At 38.2% G+C, this 16,440-nt stretch overlaps 1 protein-coding gene across 1 annotated transcript in view; it reads right to left on the bottom strand.

Annotated features, from left to right (window-relative positions):
- The window catches only part of LOC126456201 (esterase E4-like), a 405,384-nt gene that overhangs the window by 57,204 nt on the left and 331,740 nt on the right, over positions 1-16,440 (bottom strand). Inside the window, exon 8 of the mRNA XM_050091955.1 lies at positions 6,834-6,999. Coding sequence (XP_049947912.1) covers positions 6,834-6,999 — 166 coding nt within the window. The remainder of the gene's footprint in view (positions 1-6,833; positions 7,000-16,440) is intronic.

Here is a 16,440-nt window from a genome sequence, read left to right as displayed (position 1 = left end):
TGATCTGCAATACAGTCACATATTACTGCCAGGAAGGGTAAGTTTTCATTACTGGTAGCAGCGTCCATGTTCAGGGATAAATAGCTGTACTGCAACTGTTTATGTTGAGTTGTGTTTACATGAAAGCTTCTACTGATGTTTACAGGGTCTTGATGACTGATTACATAGTAACTGAGTTAGCTGGCATGCATCTCAGTTATGGAGAGGCACAATGCAACACATTGCACAGCAAGGCAGCTATACATTGAATGATTTCCAGGATGGGGGTTACTAAATCATCTAACATTTCAAATATTTAATGGCTGTTTCTTGTGTCAGGACCCCCTAGACCAGAATGACAAGAGACTGGCTGACCTCACAGTGTGTGAAATGTTCAGTTTGAAGAAGCTATGCTAAAGCAAATTGAGGACACTCCAGCACGAGCTTGTGATCCACAGCCAAGAAACTAAGTACCTCAATCACCAACTTATGGAATGTCCTGAACCAGAAGGGCATGCATACGTTCAAGTGTTGGAATAAATCCTATCAGCTGATGACTTCCCCTGGTATGTGGAATCTGCCAATGGAATCTACACCAAGCTGTAAACATCCATAACTTCTAAACACATTATTTGTTTACTGCCAAGGCTGCCTTCACAAGGGAAGAAATATTCAACAGCCACAATAGCCATGTCTGAAAGTTGAAAAATCCTAAGGCAATTTATGTTTTTCACTATCAACAAAAATTTACAATAAATGTGTGAGCTAATATAGTTCACAGCCATCTGACTGAACTTATGCCTCACATGCTTTTTAAAGGTAATTACCATATATTTCTCTGTGAAGTACAATTAGTACTCCAGTTAGCTGTCATGCAATGATTATGGTTCCATCATGACAGGCCCTGCATCACTTTGCTGTTGACATCAGAGTTATGTCAGAGAACATTTAGACCATTTTTTCCCCAATTGTTGGACGGGGAGGACTGGGCCATACCAAACTCACCAAATTCATCTAACCTCACTCCTATGTATATCTTTTTGTGGGGGAAGAGAGGGTGTTTGTTGTTTGAGGTTTGTCCGGAAAATACGTATAAAAGTTGAATAATGTCTACATGTTACAGGTTGCAGTCACCGCCAGGTGGGACTACTGCTCTAATCAACCCCATCAACGCTCAGTTTGAGTCAGAGCACTCTGCATGAAGGTGGGAGTGTGCAGCAGCTTGTTGACAGTTACCCTTTTTCACCTGCCGTCGGCATGGAGCTCTCTCTGATTGAGGAACAGCGCGTCAACATCAAGTTTCTTGCAAAGCTAGGCAAAAATGGCCGTGAGATTTTTGAGTGTTTGAAACAGGTTTACGGAGACAGTTCTCTGAAGGAACCAACCGTGAACAAGTGGTTGAAAAGGTTCCGGGATGGCCAAGAAGAAGTGAGCGACGACCCTCGCCCAGGACGCCTGTCGACATCGAGTTCCGATGCAAATGTAGAATGAATTCGGGCTTGTGTTCTTAAAGACCATAGACTGACAGTCAGAATGACTGCTGATGAGCTGTCAATCCCCAAAACAATCATTCACAAAATCCTGACACAAAAACTTGAAATGAAGAAATTGTGTGCGAAAATCGTACCGAAGCTCTTGATGCCAGAACAGAAAGCAAAGAGGGTTGAGTGCTGTGAGGATTGGTTGGAAGCAGAGGAATGAGGGGACTTCCTCAACCGAGTCATCACTGGAGATGAGTCCTGATTTTACGAATTCGATGTGGAGCTCAAATCTCAAAGCAAGGAATGGAAACTAGCAGGAGAACCAAGAAGAAAAAAGTTGCGAAAATCAAGGTCCAATGTGAAGACAATGTTGATTGTTTTCTTTGATTCTAGGGGAATTGTTCACAAGGAATTTGTCCCTCCTGTCCAGAGAGTGAACGGAAATGTTTACGTTGAAGCTCTGACACGTCTCAGAGCTCGTGTGGCCTGAGTTTGACCGGAGTTGGCAAAAGGGAGCAGGTGGATCCTTCATCACGACAATGCGCCTGCTCACACATTGCTCGTTGTGTGCAAGTTTTTGGCCCGAAGCTCAATCACTGTGACAGACCACCTGCCTTATTCACCCGATTTTGCCCTGTGTGACGTCTTCATGTTCTTGAAATGCAAAATGGTGCTTCGGGGGCGGCACTTGGGAGATGTGGAAGCCATCAAGGTGGAAACGACATGGCAACTGAACAACATAGCAACTGAAGACTTTCAGCAATGTTATCAACAGTGGAAACGGTGTTGGCAGAAGTGTATCGCGTCTCAGGGCAAGTACTTTGAAGGAGACCATATTGTAATACCTGAATAATTGTAAAATAAAGTTATTATTCAAGTTTTATATGTATTTTCTGGACAAACCTCGTATAAGACATTGAGAGGAACCCCAGAAGAACTAGATGCTCCTCCATTAAAGCTATTTGTTTTGAGCATGTTAGACAATCATTAGCAATGAGATGGCATTTATGCATTGACGTAAATGGATGAACTTTTCAGCAACATCTCTGAAAGTGAGTGAGTGAGAGAGAGAAAGAGTGTGTGTGTGTGTGTGTGTGTGTGTGTGTGTGTGTGAGAAAGAGAGAGAGAGAGAGAGAGAGAGAGAAGGTGACATGCAAAAATCAAACTATATTAGTGGAAAATCCTCAGTTTTTAGGTTTGTTGCACTGGATGTTGATAGCCCTGATGATATTTGACCCCAGCACCTCCGTTTGTTTGGGTGGGAAGCTGGTTATATGTACGTTCAAGTGTCTGCAGCGGTTTCAACCATCTTGGTAAAAATAAGACTTACTTTCCAGAAAATATAGTAGAGGATGGGGAGGGGGAGAGCAATGAGGTACCCTTAGCACTGGTGGGAGTGTAGAGATGAATGAGAAGAAGGTGACATGTTAAAATGTAAAAACATGGAGAAATGACTGATATTAGTATCAAATCTATATTTTTTTCATTTGTTTAGATCTGGGACTGAAATGACAAGAAACATACTAGTTGATCTTTCTCATAAAAAAAATAAAAAATAAATAAGAATGTTAATGAAGGCTGTCTCAAATTACTGTGTATTAAAGTGCACTGAAACAGAAGGAAATGGGCCAGGTGATATACACTGAGGTGATTAATGTCACAGATTAGTGATATGCACGTATAAAGACGCATACCCAAGGTGTAAAATGGCAATGCATTGGTAGAGCTGTCATTTGTACTCAGGTAGTTCATGTGAAAAGGTGTCTAATGTGACTGTGGCTGCACAATGGGAACTAACAGACTTTGAATGCAGAATGATAGTTGGAGCTGGATGCAAAGGAAATTCCATTTTGAAAATCATTAGGGAATTCGGTATTCCAAGCTACACAGGGTCAACAGCATGCCAAGAATACCAAATTGCAGGCATTCTCTCTCACAATGAACAATGCAGTGGCCAATGGCTTCACATAATGACTGAGATCAGTGGTGTTTGTGTAGGTTTGTCAGTGCTAACAGACAAGCAACATTGCTTGAAACAACTGCAGAAATCAATGTGGGATGCATAACAAATGTATCCATTAGGACAGTATGGCGAAATTTGACATTAATGAACTACGGCAGCAGATACCCAATGTGAGTGTCTTTGCTAACAGTGTGACATTGCCTTCACTGGTCTCTCCTGAGCTTGTGACCACATCTGTTGGACCCTAGATGGCCTAATCAGATGAGACCCAGTTTCAGTTGGTAAGAGATGATGGTAAGGTTTGAGTGTGGCACAGGTTCCACAAACTCAGAGGCCCACCTTGTCAACAAAGCAATGTGAAAGCTGCTGGTGGCTCCATAATAGTGTGAGCTGTGTTTACATGGAATGGACTGAGTCCTCTGGTCCATCTGAACTGATAATTGACTGGAAATGGTTATGTTCAGTTACTTGGAGTCCATTTGCAGCCATTAATGGACTTCACTTTCCCAAACAATGATTGAATTGTCACTGGGCCACAACTGTTCACATCAGCAACGCTTTTGCAATTATGGAAAGCTGTAGAAGCAGCATGGCTCAATATTTCTGCAGTGGACTTCCAAAAATTTGTTAACTGCATGCCATGTTGAGCTGCTGCACTATGCCAGGCAAAAGGAGTTTGGACGTGATATTAGGAGGTATTCCATGACTTTTGTCACCTCAGTGTATGAGCCAAGGGTGTTTGTTAGGCATGTAGGGATTAGGAAAGCACTATTCCTCAGTGAGATATAATCTGACTGTTGAATCAGAAGGTCATGTGTCACTGGAAAGAAGATGATTAAATGAGGAAATATAAGCTGCAATTAGAAAATGGTGTCTGTTACATTAAAAAAAAAAGTATCAACCTGTTGGTGTATTTGTGGTGCATGTATTCCTGCATGACAAATATCAGTATCTTTCTTTTTTATCCTGCCAAGAAGGCAGCTGAGACTTTAAATGACATCTGATCTTTATTTTAGCTGATGATGAACCATGTGTTGTATGCCTGTGCAAGTAATACTTTTGAATGGCTAATTAAAGACAGTGTTCTATCACCATCATCATCTTCATCAGAAAATAAAAAAAAAAATTCGTTAAACATCAATAGTACACTACACGTTACCCAAATGAGAAAATACAGAATTTCCTATGCAGAGTGATGTTGAACAGTGGGACCAAAGTAGAAAAAGACCGTTCAGAGAATAAGTAATAAATAAGATCTAATGAGCATATGTTTAGCAAATATTCATTTCCATGTTAGAGACCATTTATCAGAACTACATATTTGAATGAGATTCCAAAATGTGCAGCAACTGATGATACACTAGTCACCTGATAGTATGGAGAAACACCCTCATAGCAGTGCCAGGCAGGTAACCTACCAGAACATATTGAGCAAGGTGACAGTGTGGAACATCCTCCAAGAACTGTTTCTGCCTATACCGACTAAAAACACTTAGAAGGATTATAATGGATGAGCTTTTCTCTGCTGTAGCAGTTTTGGTGTGGTTTACTGATTGCATCACTATCAATCTAGAATTCCTATTACCCATACTGCTTACAGATGAGAGCATCTCTTTCGAGGAATGGTGTCTGCAATCTCCAACACAAGCATCTGGGGGGATACCGAATATACCCTTAGGAATATGTCCTTGAGGCATCAATGTAAATTTAGCCCCAATCTATTGGTGGACATTATTGGCTACTGCCTTGTGAGGTCTCACATTTCAGCAGTGTCTTCTTCAGTCCATGGCTTGTAGGAGGCTATTCAGTTGGATAAGTTGTCTGGCTGCCAAATATAAACTCTTTAGTCTTTTACCCAGAGAGTACATGAACATTTTTGTAGATCACATTGCACAACAGACCACTGCAATCATAAAAATTCACTAGAGTGCATATGACTGGCAACCCACGGATCTTTAATGTCTTATTATAATGTCTGAATCTTTCATGTATTCTCAGAGTAGAAGACTAAAGAGATAGGTTTGGCACTCATACAGTTTAACTGGATAGACTTCTACATAAATGGAATAGGGAAGGCATTGCTGAACTGTGAGAGCCAATAAGGCAGTAGTCAGTAATCTCCACTGATAGATTGTGGCTCATTTTGTATTGATGCCTCATGGGAACATATACAGGGGTGTTCTCAGTATCTCTGCTGATGGTTGTGTTGGAGGTTGCTGACATCATTCCTCAAAAAATATACCCTCATCTGGTGCACTCTACTGAATTTGAATGAGTGCAATGTTCCATAATATAATGTGTACATCAATCTCTTAGGGTGCACAGTGGCCACTCGGAACACCTCCTTCAAGCCATGTGATAGTTTTCCCCAGTGTGAATGAAATGATATCTTGCATGGAAATACTGAATTTGCAGACATGCTTTTCTTAGACTGCATATGTTCCTTATTTTCTCAGGTACTGCCATTTGATCAGCCTCTCAAGATCTGGTCAACTCTGAACTGATTAAGAACTGGGCATGGAAGATATGCTGACTCACTCTTCCAATGGGGACTGCTGTCTTCGCCAGCATGTGACTGCGGCACTCCTAAGCAGAACCCAAACACATCAGAGAAGTACGCAGTGCTAGAGCATTCAGTGGGGACTTTGAAGAATTCCTCGTGGCATCCAAAAAATCCATCAAATATATACAAGGACTAGATGTTTGTCTGTGAATATATGTAATTTTATGTAATGCAGAATAACATGATCCAATACTGAAATGTACTTAAATGCCATACGCTAAATAAATAAATTAAAAAATGGAATGTATCACATAAAAGGTGTAATAGATAAATACTTAATGGAAGTTATATCTTCATCAATCACCTTACTTGGCAAAATTTGCTAGTATTAATTTGGATATATGTAATCTTTTTATGTGTCCAGTAAGCCAACTTAAACAAAATAATTTTGCTCTAGATAATAAACCACCAACCACATTTATGTTTCTGTTATATACATTATCTGATAAAATGAATTAGAATTACAGATCTTTTAACCTGAACATATGAAGATTTTAATATTAATTAATTTTTAATTCATTCAGCATGGTGTGAAAAAATTTTGTCTTCATTTAACTTGTAATATCCTTTTGGAGGCTTATGAGACAATAAAGGTAATAAAACCAAACACTGAGGTTGCATTAATTCAAATTTGATGTATTTGTGACAAAACTCAATCCTCTTATGTGACAGGTCAAGTGTAACACTGATGAACCAGTTTTTAAGGGCCTTGGTGTAAGTCTAATTGTATATTGTATCCAATGTTTTGGTGTGAAATTATGTAATATACTTGAGTTTTATTCATTGACAGTACTTAGACTTTCATATGTTAACTATGTGTATCTAAATTGTAAGAATATGAACTCACGTGCAAGCATGGCAATTCCTTCTCCGGAGGTTCCACCCACAATAACTGGCACTCTGTGGAAACGTCCTTGAGTCATCAGTACCAATGGTTCTTCTGTCAAGAAAGCACCTGAGTGTTCCTTCTCAACACATGGAACAAATGCCACTGTCAAAGCTCCCATTTGTTCCTGGGATAAAAAAATAAAATATTATTTCAGTTTTAAGTATGTAATTGGAGAAGGGGCAGTTGTACCATCCCACTGAAAGACAAAGTTAAAAAGATTTTCCTCTATTTGAGGAATGAACAATTCCGTTAACATCCAAGGTATGCAGAGAAAGGCCCATACAATTTGTACCCACTTGCTGTGCAAAATACAGTCACTTTTTGTGAGTCTCTCTCATTTTCTGCAATAACATGTGGATGCTCAGTACCCATGATGCTAATAAATCTTCATGATTCTTTGTCTAATGACTCATGTAGAGCATTAGTGACTCCACCCTCCTGTAAAAGATTCTGCATATTAGTGCAAAAAGCACCACATTTTGTCTTGTCTGGTGGTCTCAACTGGTAGACGAGTTGCAATAAGCAAGTCTTATAGAATAAATGCTGCATATTTCAGGGTTTAATTGTCTCTCCATTTTGTTTCTTTCTCTAACTCTCTCTTTTTACTTATGCGACTTGGATCTTCTTCAATATCTCCAGCAACATGTGTTGTGCAGTTACTACATTGTGGTCATTTGTTAAATTGTGTTCAAAAGCATTTCTGCACTATTACATCAGTCCTGTACATGCAATTCCAATCTAAAAAAATCTACAAAATTATTTCTCACAATAGAGAGCCACTGTAACAGCAATTGTCACACTGAGAATATGAACAACACAGACAGGCAACAAACTCATTGACAACCAACTTAGGAAGATCTGAATAACATCACGAATCATTAATTTCTGATCAGCAAGGAATAAATCAGTCTTACCTTGGCAAGATTCCTTTTTTAATGTACATGTATTTGTGACCCATACTTGAGTGATATGTAGTATGGTATTCTCCAGTTCTTGAAATCTTAAAGCTGTTTCTATTGAAGCTTGTGCAATGGCGGTGATGATTGTCGTTTTATGAGACAAGACTGCATATTCATCAGTCCTTCCACCCACAGGATGCTCAGCTTATAACAATGTAGATGAGAAGAATATGAGCTAACTCTGTATCATACGTCTAGTTACTGACACACATTGTCATCATAGCTTAAATGAGTATAATGTTAATCAAAATGTTTGCGTATTTAAAATACTATCCCACTGAAAACAATGCTTGTTTGGTCATTAAAAATGGGATGATTACAAGTGGAGCTCCATGACTCAAAATTATATCTTCTTCAAGAAACTGTACAATATACTTGGAGACAACATAGCAGATGAGGTAGACTCTGCATGCTGTTATGCATTTATTGCCATTTGTCAACTTGAGAAATTCTCCTTTAACAGATTCTTCCTTCTCTAAAGCCCATGTTGTCTTCAGGAATGGAGAATCTTTTCCTTGTTCAGTTGCAATGTTTGTTAATGCAGTGATGACTGGGACATCACCAGTTCTGTAAAGCTCTTCCTGTTGAGTCCATGAAAGGCTGTCAGAATCACTGTGCTAGCATTCAGTTTGATATCACAATGTTATGCTTCAACCATAAGCAAAATCTTGCATTACAAGGCAGCATAACTTTGCAGTTTTCATAGACACCATTTGAAAATATCTAAACAACTTCACAGATCATCGTGTAAGGGTACTACATCAACAGTAGTATGATGTAAATCATACCCCTTACACTTCGCTGGTTCCTTGGAACTTTCAGAGCTGAAGGTGCCTTTTATGGCAGGAGCATTGTCTTGCTGTTATATTCAACAATGCCCAAGCATTAGCAGTTATGCACCCCAGTGTGCGAAGAGAGAGTTGTCAGTTTGGTTTTGTGTAGAATTGTTGCATGGAGTTGCTTAGTACCAGAATTATCTGAACATTGGCTAAAGTGATAAGTTATGAGACTGGAAGTATTATGTTGACTGGCAGGGTGATAGTGAGTAATGACATGGTTTATTTTCAGAAGGTGCATGTAATTACTTATGAAATCAATGGACGAAGTGGTACCATCATTCTTAGTAGCTTCCGTTGGCACAACACATTATTATTTGACCAGTTATAGAAAGGAGTACCATGGACAGTTATAATGTGAAATATCAATTCAGAAAAGTGATACAGCAATGACAAACTTTGTTGTGAAAGTAGAATAAACTTAACTGTTAATACAAGCATAGCTAGGCTTATATACGAGGGCCGTTCAGAAAGTAACCTCCGGTTGATTTAAAAAAAATACACCAAGTTAAATAAAAATATTTTAATATATACATCTTACAACTACATCTTTGCACTATTTTTCTACATAGTCTCCATAGCGATTGAGGCACTGATCGTATCTCTTCACAAGCTTTGAAATTCCTTCTGCATAAAAATCACCCGCTTGTGCCTGGAGCCAGCCTGTGACCGCATCTTTGAGCTCTTCGTCGTTATCAAACCGCTGTGACCCGAGCCATTTCTTCAAATGCATGAAAAGGTGATAATCACTTGGCGCCAGGTCTGGGCTGTAAGGTGGATGGTTGATAACGTCCCACTTGAAGGACTCAAGAAGGGCCATTGTTCTGCGAGCAGAGTGAGGACGGGCGTTATCGTGCAAAAAAACGATACCGGAAGTCAGCATACCACGGCGTTTGTTCTGTATAGCCCATCGTAACTTTTTTATTGTTTCACAGTACACGTCTTGATTAATGGTCATACCACGTTCCATGAATTCAACCAACAACACCCCTTTGGCATCCCAAAACACCGTTGCCATCAGTTTTCTGGCAGAAAAATCTTGCGAGGCTTTTCTTGGTTTGGTAGGCGAACTTGAATGTGCCCACATCTTTGATTGTTCTTTTGTCTCAGGGTTCACGTACTTAATCCAGGTTTCATCACCGGTCACGATTCTGTTTAACAATGGTTCTCCTTCGTCCTCATAACGTGACAGAAAGTCTAATGCAGAGGCCATTCTTTGAGTTTTGTGGTGGTCGGTAAGAATTTTGGGCACCCATTGTGCACAGAACTTACGGTAACCCAATCTTGCTGTCACTATCTCGTACAAGAGAGTCTTAGAAATCTGTGGAAAACCAGTAGACAGCTCCGACATTGAGAAACGTCGATTTTCACGAACTTTTGCATCAACTGTCTGAACGAGTTTGTCAATCACCAATGATGGTCTACCACTCCTCTCTTCATCATGAACGTTTTCTCGTCCACTTTTAAATAAACGTACCCATTCACGGACAACTCCTTCACTCATAACTCTTGTTCCGTACATGGCACAAAGCTCACGATGAATAGCTGCTGCAGAATATCCTTTGGCTGTAAAAAACCTTATGACAGCACGCACTTCACATTTGGTGGGGTTTTCTATTGCAGCACACATTTCAAACTGCCACAAAAACTAAACTAGCGCAGGTACGACGTTCACTCGACCACGGCTTGATGCCGACTGACCTGTTGAGTGCGTGAACGCACAGATGGCGTCGCTACTCCCCCCACAACCCGCACTGTGACCAATCGGAGGTTACTTTCTGAACCGCCCTCGTAAAAAAGGTCAATAAACAAGTAAAATGCTCTGTACAGTTACCCTTTCATAAAACATTCTTCCATCTAAATTGGATGAACTTTAATATTCATAAAGTAAAGAGACACATTTTCACTTTAGGCAATATGATCAAAATTACTTTGCAACAAAGGATTTTTTGTCAGTTAACCAAATCCCCATCCATGTCTGATTGCTGCAAATTAATGGAACAGCTGCTAAGGCGGAGGTCACAGTTGGATTACCATGAAAGGACATGCTTTTTGGTGAAGAACAGTTGAAACAGTGAACTCCAGAATGCAATAATAAGAAACAGTAAGGAACAATAGAGTAATGAGTCCATAAGCAAAGAGAGTAAGCAAATGAGCCATTACCAAAAGAATCATGTGTGAAACAACAATCTGTAGCATGTTGAATTAGTGCAGTTTGAGGTAATCAATGTGACAATGCACAGGGAGTGGTCCTGTTTGAGCACCACATCACTATACAAAAACCAACAGTTGGAGAAAGAAATGGAAGTGTCACATAAATGCCAACTGCACATAGTTTGACTTTGCTGCTGCATGTGAAACTTTTGAACCATTTAGCATGTACCGTAACAAAATCTATGTAGAGAAAGACAGTTAGGACTGTGTTTTTTGGTTGTTAAAATGTCATCAGTAAAAGAGCATATACCACTAAATCGTGTTGTGGGAGCTTGTTTTGGTAATGAGGGAGAATATGATGTTGCAGGGTTCAAAGTTGCATGTAATGGCACAGTCCAACTTGACAAAGGAAGGTTAAGACAAAACTCTGGAAGAATTAATAGAGAGTCAGTAAAACCTGTGCTAGAATTTAAACTGTTTAAAGAAATTCAAGAGATGTTAATCACAAATTTGGACAAATGACTAAGCAAGAATCAATACACATGGAACTAACAACAGAATTAAGGATGAGTAAAACTTAAGTGCCACAGACACAAAAATGGCAAAAGCTAGAGAGAAGCCCACTTAGCAGTAAAACTGAACATAAATCATCCTCAAGTATCAGTCAGTTGCATGTAATGGCACAGTCCAACTTGACAAAGGAAGGTTAAGACAAAACTCTGGAAGAATTAATAGAGAGTCAGTAAAACCTGTGCTAGAATTTAAACTGTTTAAAGAAATTCAAGAGATGTTAATCACAAATTTGGAACGATGGTTACAAATGGCAATTATGGAGCTCAGACAGGTGCAGGAAAAGAAAAACACACACATACAGGAAAAGGTTAATAAAACTGAAGGAAAATGTAATATACATTTAAGTAAAGTAGAACAAGACATAGAAGACCATGGCAGAAAACTGAGTGTGATGGAAGTACATAATTAATAAAAAGCAGGAAGAAATAGTTCTACAGGTAGAAGACCAAAAAAGAAAGATAAATACACTAAACATTATGGTAAAGGGGTCCCACAAATGGAAATTGTAAATAGCTAGAAATCCAGTAAGTTACATGCAGTTTTCAAATCACACCAAGTTGGTTTCATATGTCAGTTCTGTGATGTACTGCCAAAAGTGTGGAATGGTGTGACCAAAATGGCTTACATCATAAATCAGACAGACAATGAAGTTTGTAATTGGGTAATGCGGTTAAAAAAGGAAAGTTTGTTGTACACAGAATTTGAAACAATTTTCCTGCCAAAATACTTATCTGAAAGTGAACAAAATGAGATTTTAAATCTGATTTCCAACCATCCATTCAGCTGGAGATGTGATTAAAAGTTCTCTCTCTCTTTTTTTTTTTTTTTTTGAAAAATAATTAGAGAGTAATTAGCATCTGGAAGTGCCTTATGAAGAAAGCCACAGTATGTGCTAGGTGGTGTAACACCTGTTATGTAATGTTTGCAGTAACCTGACTGGTACAATAATTGAAATTCTAGAGACATGACAAATGTCTGTGCAGACTGAAAGAAAGGAGAAACAGTGGAAGACAAGAGAAAACATTGATGGAGAAAATGATAGAAGGCAAGATTATCACCATGAAAATACACGATATAATTAGGGCTTATCTTCTTACACAGAGGGACTTGGGAAGATGTTGAGCAACATGAGAGATCATAGTAGAGATCAAATGTATGCCTGATTACTGGCACAAAATACAACAATCAACACTAAAGAAAATTTTTCAGAAATTTGAAACCTGAGGTGCTAAATTGAAATCAGAGTTTTATAGGGAAGAAAAAAATTTTTGAGGCATATAATTACATCAGATGGTGTAATAGTAAATAAGGAGAAATCTGAGGCAGTGTGTAGTTTCCCAATGTTGAAATTCTGCTATTATGTTCCTGGCTGGGAATCTGTAGTGTTAACTGACCATCAGGCTTTGTAATTACTGTTAAGAAGTAAACTATGTACTGGGATGTTAGGGGTATGGAATTTAGCTCTGCAAGAATTCAATTTTGAAGTGAAATATATATAAGAAGAACAGAATTTGATGCCCAACATGCCCTTGCACACACAACTGCCAACTCCAGAAGACTTGATACTACTAATTAAAGGCATACTCATGAAGGAAAAGCATGCAGAATAGTGAAAACATATAACATATGCCATGAACAAAATGCTGACTAATGTCTATTATTGCTGAAAAGAAAGTATGGGTTCACTGGAGTACAGAAAATCTTGATAAGTTATCTAGTGCATGAAGAGGTATTGTACTGAAGAATGAATACAGACAAAGTAGAGTGGAAGTGTGCATACCAGAACATGCCATATTTAATCTCACCTGGCACAAGTATTTTAGCTGTGGATGCTTTGGAGCCAAGAAGTGCATGGAAGGACTAGAACAGTCCAAAGAGGATATGAAAGTCATGAAGATCATGTGAAATTTGCCATAAAACCAAGACTTTTATTATTAATGTAAATACTCTAAGTCCCCTGCATTGCCAAAAGTGCTTAAAGAGATAGTAGCTGTTGACCTTTATCTACGTCAATAGGAGGAGCAATGCAAGTTCATCTTACTCCACTAAAAAGCTTTGGCATAAATGATAACACAAGCCAATTTACATGGAAGAAACAAGCAAGGATTCTAAAAAGACATGATGTAGAAACAGTGTCTATTTGACACCATAGATCCACATCCAATTCTTCAGAATGTGTTATGAAGGAGGTAAACTGCAAGTGTCAGATGTATTGCCAAAACATGCATGAAAATGGAGTCAGTTAATAGGCAATTTTGAGGAAGTAATCAATGTGCCACATGATTCTACAGGATATGAGCCAGTAGAAACTATATTTAACAGGGAACCTGACAGTCTGACTAGAGAAATCCTAAGGAACTTGACTGATGAAGAAGAGACACATGAGAGAAGATCAGTAAGGTAGAACAAATGTCAGTGAAGAAGGACAATATCAGGAAGGTGCACTACACTGAAATTTGCAGAAATAACTGAAACTTTGGGAAAATATCCTTATGGGGTTTAGTAGTAAGAAACAGAAATGTTCCTCCTCCTAGAGAGGGCATGTCCTCCTTTTCTTCTGTTCTTTTTTTTTTTTTAATTTGTACACAAAATGGTTCACTTTTTAAAAGAGAACTGTAATTACAACAAATATTCTTCAAAAGAGTCTACACAGAAAAGGTTTTGTGCATATTGTAAGGCAAATGGATATTTATGAATACATAAAAGTTGGAATAGTTTTCTTTAATGCATAATTTGTGCAGCTTTTGTTGCTCAGTCAGTTACATAAATGAAAAGAGAAATTAAGTATATGGAAATATTCAGTATTCATTCAATTTGATGAAATTTCTTATGCATTCTGTAATGTTGAAATCAGGACTGGTCTACAAGTATGAAAATGGCAGTTTACCCTTCTCATTCGCTCACTACTTCCCTACCACTGTCACTGCTCTTTTTCCCTACACTTGTCCAGTTTAGTTGTGTTTATGCTTTGAACTTATTAAAGGTATGTAGGACAATTCAATTTGTTGTGTTATTTGGAGTTTCCTCTTACTCTCTTTTCTTTTCTGTGGACTGAGAGAAGAATAATGTGCGACCCTACCACCTCTTTTATTTGCAGTAAATATATGTTGGAAGGAGAGACATCAAAAGTGGTGAAACTTTGGAAACTTTGATACATGTCCAGAGTTGGTTAGAGAAAATTTTTCCATACGAGCTACTTAATATTTGTTGTCTTCCCCTCTCCACTTCCCTCTCAGACACTTTCACCTGTATCAGTTTTCACTACAGATTGTGACATGTACTGCCTACAAATTATGCACTTGGCTGCCTCTGACACCTCTCTCAACCTGGGATCTTAAGCGGCGATTACTAACTGTGATACATCCTCTATAGAAATCTGTGAAGCATCTGGCACCCCATGCTTGCTGCCGCAAGAGGTGTCTTGCATCACTAGGGGCTTAAACAGTCCTGTATGTGTCAGCAAGTACCAGTTATTGTTAGTCAAGTTAATGGTCTTCTTAGCTATTTATACCTTTGCTCCAGATACAAAGACATCATGATGAAGGAAGATAAAGGCAGAATGAGGTCTTAAATATAGCCATAACTCCTCCCTCATCCACAAATACAAGGACTACATCTTATTTCTTCTTGCAGTAAGTTGTTGCAAAAGTACTTCAGTCATGTTTTGTAAAGGGAAGCCGAAGGCTTTCCAACCAGTCCTTGCACTCTCATAATATTCCCGAATATTAAATGCTCCAACTTCTTCTCCTTAGGCCATTGCAAAAGGAAGAGAAAAATTCATCCTTTGTATTAAAACAAAAACAGGAAAAGGTCCTGGTGAAGACACTTTTAATATCAGATTTCAATGTTAATGTACTTGTGGGTCATGAAAGAAATGCTGTCATACAGTCTTGTTTGTCACTCACTACTGATGCAGCATGCCTCTACTCCTGCCAAGTATATCTTCAAGTTCAGCTATGGTTGGGGCACAGCATGCACCCTAGAAAATGCGGTTGAATGGAATCAAACTCATCCCCCTTTCCACTTCAAATGAAATGACTACCAGCTCAAGACAAGATATTACTGTTGATTTCATGTGGCTGCAATCGAGGTTGTTGAAGAAAATGGAAGAGTGTGGGGCTGACTTAAACTTCAGAACAGTATGTATAACAGCTGTTGAGGACAAAGTTGCACTAAAATGACTTGGCGTTTTTGACAGAAGATTTGGAGGATGGTTTTCAGTAAATAAGTATATACAACAGTTTATTTGTTCGACATATATTGTGATGTTTTAATTGTTTAGGTGTTGTACTCATGATGATTTCAATGTGTTATAAAAAAGAATTGTTGATAAATTCCACAATAATTCTTAATTCTCAGGACAAATTATTTATATCCCACTACAAATATTAAGGTACATAATACTGAACAAAAACTGTGTAGCAGAATTTTTCTGAGTCAATAGATACAAGTTTTAAAAGGAAATTCACTCCCTCACTCTCTCTCTCTTTTTACCTTCAGATTTTAGTACTAACATTTATGTGCTACATGTATGTTTCTATATGTATAAAAGGGATGTAGTTGTGAAGGAATAGAGGAAGGATTTAACTGAATTAAAACTGAGGTTGAAAATTATGTCAAACCCATAGACTAATGGATTTTTAATCTTACAGGTGGAATTTCTCGACAACTAGTTATATTCATTTATTTATTTATTCTCCATAGACAAATACAAGGATTTGCTTTTGATTCTGAACATATTTTGCACTTTTTCTCATAATTTTGTGTGGACAATTACAAACAACAAAGACAAAAAGTTATATAGCTTTATTACTGGCCATATAAATAGTATTTGTACAAAAAGAAATGTTCTGCTCTTCTGAACGGAATTTTTTTACGTAAGAAACTCCTTCAAGGCAATTTCAAACACCATCTACATGAGCTTTTTAAATTTTTTGGAAGTTTGTTATAAAATTTGATCCCCCATGTAATAGGGGCTGTTGTCTGCATTTTTTGTGTTATGTCTTTGCAGATGATATTTTAAAATTAGTTGAATAGTTTTAT

This window comes from Schistocerca serialis, chromosome 2 (genome assembly GCF_023864345.2).
Source record: "Schistocerca serialis cubense isolate TAMUIC-IGC-003099 chromosome 2, iqSchSeri2.2, whole genome shotgun sequence".
Classification (NCBI taxonomy): Eukaryota; Metazoa; Arthropoda; class Insecta; order Orthoptera; family Acrididae; genus Schistocerca; species Schistocerca serialis.
The sequence above is the reverse complement of the archived record's forward strand: the minus strand, read 5'-3'. Positions and strand labels throughout refer to the sequence as shown.